General features: G+C 28.4%; 1 protein-coding gene across 1 annotated transcript; it reads right to left on the reverse strand.

Annotated features, from left to right (window-relative positions):
- Positions 1 to 292: 292 nt before the first annotated feature.
- On the reverse strand, positions 293 to 4,108 carry LOC142223367 (uncharacterized). The gene is made up of 5 exons (XM_075293255.1): positions 3,709 to 4,108; positions 2,168 to 2,288; positions 1,139 to 1,317; positions 925 to 1,081; positions 293 to 869 (listed from the first exon to the last, which is right to left on the reverse strand). The coding sequence occupies exons 1-5, from the start codon at positions 4,081 to 4,083 to the stop codon at positions 562 to 564; spliced, it is 1,140 nt and encodes a 379-aa protein (XP_075149370.1). The 5' UTR covers positions 4,084 to 4,108; the 3' UTR covers positions 293 to 561.
- Between the last annotated feature and the right edge of the window lie 257 nt (positions 4,109 to 4,365).

Here is a 4,365-nt window from a genome sequence, read left to right on the forward strand (position 1 = left end):
AATAGTTTTACCCCAAAATTGATACAAAAATTTAATTGATTCAATAATAAATTTGAATTTTGCTTTTATTTATTCAAAAGTTTTATGTTGTATATGTTAATTTAAATGAACGTTAATAGTAATAATTTGAACTAAACGATGGGTACAATAAATCAAATTGTATCCTTTTTTTAATTTTTAAACTTATTACACATGTAACAATAATGAATGAATAATACTTATCAATAAAACATAGTAAAAAACATAAAGTAAAACACGTCTTAGACGAAATAAGGTACGGCAAGTACTAAACAAAAACTTAAATTATCGTAAGAGAATTTAAAATCAAAAAATCAATATAAAAGTATTGTGTAAATGTTTATGTAGACATTTTTTTACATGTACGAAAATAAATTGCAGTTTCAAATTTCTTTCTCTCGTATTTCCGTTTTAAGAGCAGAAACTTTCGAATAGATTTTTTTGGAAGGAATATTAAAAAACATTGTTTGTAAGAATGTATAAAACATTGTGCATTCCTCCGGGAATTCATATTGAAAAACAAAAAATATTTTAAACACTATATCAATTATGTGTATCATTTTTGTACATGGATACTTGATGTGATTGAAAAAAAAAAACAAACATATCATTTATGTTGGTAAAATCACCAATTATTCCTAATTTTGGTAGGAAGTTTTTTTCTTGTAGCTTAAGTAAATTGATTTTGGCCTCAAATTCTTCATGGGAACCTGCTATGATGGCGAAAGCCTCTTGAGAGTCCGCAACCGAGTATTTTTTTCGCAGTTTTGACCCCTTTTTATCTTCCACAATTTTTGAATTTGGTGGAAACATATGATGGAGTACCCAAAGCATAATAAATATCCTGGAATCTTGTAACATAATAAAGAATTAGATAGGTAATATACAAAGGAACATTATATTTACCTTCATCAGTGGAGCTATCAACATTGGCCAACAGTTTTAGAGCAACGGAATTTGAAATTTTCTTTTTCATTATCTTGATAATTTGTACCTCATGAAAAGGCCATGTTACTTTCATTTCTTTTGCCTGTGGGTATGATATACTAAAATCAATTTCGATCTGAAATGTATAGTTATTAGTTAAGCATTTTAATGTTAATAATTTTAAAAGGCATACCAATTTTGAGCCAGATTGTTTGGCATATTCCGGCCATAACGCCACAATTTCGTCGAAATTTTTCGATTCTCTTAGTTGGAAAAACCTCAGTTGTGAGGTTTTTCTCCAATAGAGATCGAACTCCTCCGCATTTATGGATGGATGGAGCTGCATAGATAGGGTGATATCGTCATCGATAGCTGATTCATAAAGAAAAACGATCATAAGTTACTGGAGTATAATAAATTTATATTTAATATAATAGGATACTAGACTAATTTCTGATCAATTGCAAAGTTATAAATGTACACCCAGAAAAAAGTGCCTTCCAAATTAAAGGAAAAAATGTTCATCAATTTAGTTTAGCCATTTTATTTCCTTTAAGTTAAATTTTTGTGTGAAATAATAAAATTTACTTGTATCAGTAAAAATATCCTAAACTGAAAGCAGTTAGGAATAGTTCATTAACTAGAATAATGGAATTTTACTAATACTGTTTTCTTCGTTGGGTATTTTACTACTGAACAAGCGAACTTTATTCACGGATAACAAAGCATTGTACAAATAAACAAAACTCGAACTAAAACCAAGTTTCCTCGAATTTAGTAAAATTTCTTATAAAATGATAATACTGACTTCCTTTATTATAGAAAGCCTATCATACATACGAATAACACATGGCATAGCAAAATATTTTAGTTCATTCGTACTAAGCAGTATTCAAACCTTTCAAAATTTAAGGAAACACACTTGTTAGAATATAGGAAAATTTCCTATATTTCTTTTGTCTACCTGGAATCGATACCTGTCATTGATGTAATCGATATGTTTGCGGGTGGCTTGGTTTTTTAGTTGGAATCGCGTTGTTATCGTATACGGAGAGATTGTTAAAAAATAATGTGTAAAAAATAAAATATAGAAAGTATATAAATATAAAAAATATATCGTTTTGTGAAAAAATTGGTTTATGATTGCTATATACGAAGTTCAATTTTCCTCAGAATGAGTTCATTTTAACTTAAACTGTCTAGCATACAATTATTTACTTACTCATACAATTGGTAGTTTCCTCGCCGTTGGAATTCTTCTTCTGGAGAATTCCATTCCGTTGACGTTTCAGATTGGCAATTTTATTGTAAAGTCTTCCCCTCTTGCCAGTACTATAGAATTCCTGTGGGAATATAAATCTATCAGTACATATAAAATAATGAAAAACAAAGTGAATGCCAAAATATCGGGAGTATAATATGGGTATCCTAGCCATATTGTATAATATGGGTATCCTAGCCATATAATATGGGTATCCTAGCCATATTGGTTTTGGTCATATTAGTGTAAATCGGTCGAAAAATATATTTTAGGTATATCTAATTATAAACCGGCGTTTTTGAAATTTTGCAAGTTTTATGGGACTCGCAAAACATGAAATTTGAAGAAGATCCGGTCATAAACGCAGCAATTGTAATGAAATCGGTAAATAAATATGTTAGATATAGCCAAATTTAAGGAAGATTGGATTTAAACTGCTAGCTGTACTTTGCGCACAAAAATACCACTAAATCAACTCAAATTTGTATACATACAAATGCACAAACTTATAGTCAGTACAACAATAATGGTGAAATTTATAAAAATACAAATTTAATTGGAACAAAATTCCACGAAAAGAATTTGGAACATTTGACTATCCCAAAAAATTGGGTCATGGATGGAATTTTCCCTAGCTGTGGGTACCCCAATAACCAATAATAATAGTTTTAAATCATATTCTTCTTTCAATTCAAAGGCGAATTGTTTTACTTTTTTTTGGTTAAAATCTAAAGTACATTATTCCAAATATAAAAATCAAAATATCGGAAGTATATCTGTCTAATTTGATTTTTCGAATGTTTTTCAATATTTTGACAAAAAATTCAAACTATTTTTAAAAAGACGTTAATATATTTATATATATTTAATCACGTTTTAAGGTCAGATGAAAAAATGTTATTGTTTTTCTTGGAAAGAATCAATTCATTATTTTAGAAGTTAATTTCAGTAATATTATATGTTATTAGCGAATTATATCATCTATTAGCGAATATGTTTTCCGTGTATAAAAATCTCTTCAGTTGTAAATGTATATACTAAAAAATAGTTCAGAATTTCTTGTAAATTTTACCAATAATGCCATTCGTGTCGTACTAAAAGAGATATTTGTAATCCAATTTTTCCTTCAAAGTTCGAAATTTCCTTTAACAAATGAAAAAAAAATAATTATTATTTTTTTTTTTTTCATTTGTTAAACAAATGTTCTAGCTCTTAGTTGAAGAGGAATATTTTACAAAATCTACCAAAACATCCACAATTCTACTAATATACCAAACAGAAGAAAACTACAATTTTTTGGTAGGATTCTACAAACTGGGGAAAACGATCATTATTATAATGCGAATAAAAATCGACGACTGAAAAACGCTACTGACATCCTATTCACTTCTTTAAAGAAAGTTCAAATGTATATGCAGAGGTGCGCACGCGTATGAATAACATTAAAATCAAACGTTGGCTATATTCAAATTCATTTTTATATACAAAAATACCATACTCACAATATTTTCTGTGGGAAATATTACACATATTTGTTTTTCCAATTCGGAGCAATCTGTTATTTTGCAAAAAATTCCTTTATCATCAATGTAATTTGCTAGAGTCGCAATTAAAAGAGTTCTTTGCTCTTCATGTAGTACATTGTTGTCATTATAATATTTTAATAACATCTTTCCATTTGCCGTATCATTTAAAATGTCCATAACAGATGGTAAGAGGATATGTTGGCCTTTTGGGAGAACTTCTGTTTTAAATGAGTCGTCATCTGGGTGTGTACGTTGTTCCAATTTCCACCGTTTCAAATTAAATTCGAAAATAGCTTGGTCGCCGACAGACAAAGTTGAGAAAAGCTTATTTATATGATGTGTCTCCAACATTTGTAAAACGTCAAGAGTAATGTTTTGATGTAAATTTGAAATTGAAATGTAATATACATAAATATTAATATGTAATAACCTTTAATGCAAAGTCTTTCTATATTGCATTTATAGACTGCAGTGTACAATATAGGGACACAAAAATCTACAAACGTGTTGTTATCTTCAAAATCGAATTTTTATAGTGATGAAAATCGACTAATCGGCATAAAAATGTGATCGCTATTGAAGTGAAAATTCTTAAAAAAATATATAAATTCCAAAAAGTCGTTTAATGACTGA

The sequence above is a fragment of the Haematobia irritans genome, chromosome 2, assembly GCF_050003625.1.
Source record: "Haematobia irritans isolate KBUSLIRL chromosome 2, ASM5000362v1, whole genome shotgun sequence".
In the NCBI taxonomy this organism is placed as follows: Eukaryota; Metazoa; Arthropoda; class Insecta; order Diptera; family Muscidae; genus Haematobia; species Haematobia irritans.

Bases quoted from the DNA above. Each gene is read 5' to 3' on its own strand.
- LOC142223367 (XM_075293255.1), bottom strand. From the start codon at position 4,083: ATGTTGGAGACACATCATATAAATAAGCTTTTCTCAACTTTGTCTGTC. The intron at 1,082-1,138 runs GTATGCCTTTTA...TATACATTTCAG, and splicing joins AACAATCTGGCTCAAAATTG to ATCGAAATTGATTTTAGTAT. The intron at 870-924 runs GTAAATATAATG...TTATGTTACAAG, and splicing joins TGATAGCTCCACTGATGAAG to ATTCCAGGATATTTATTATG.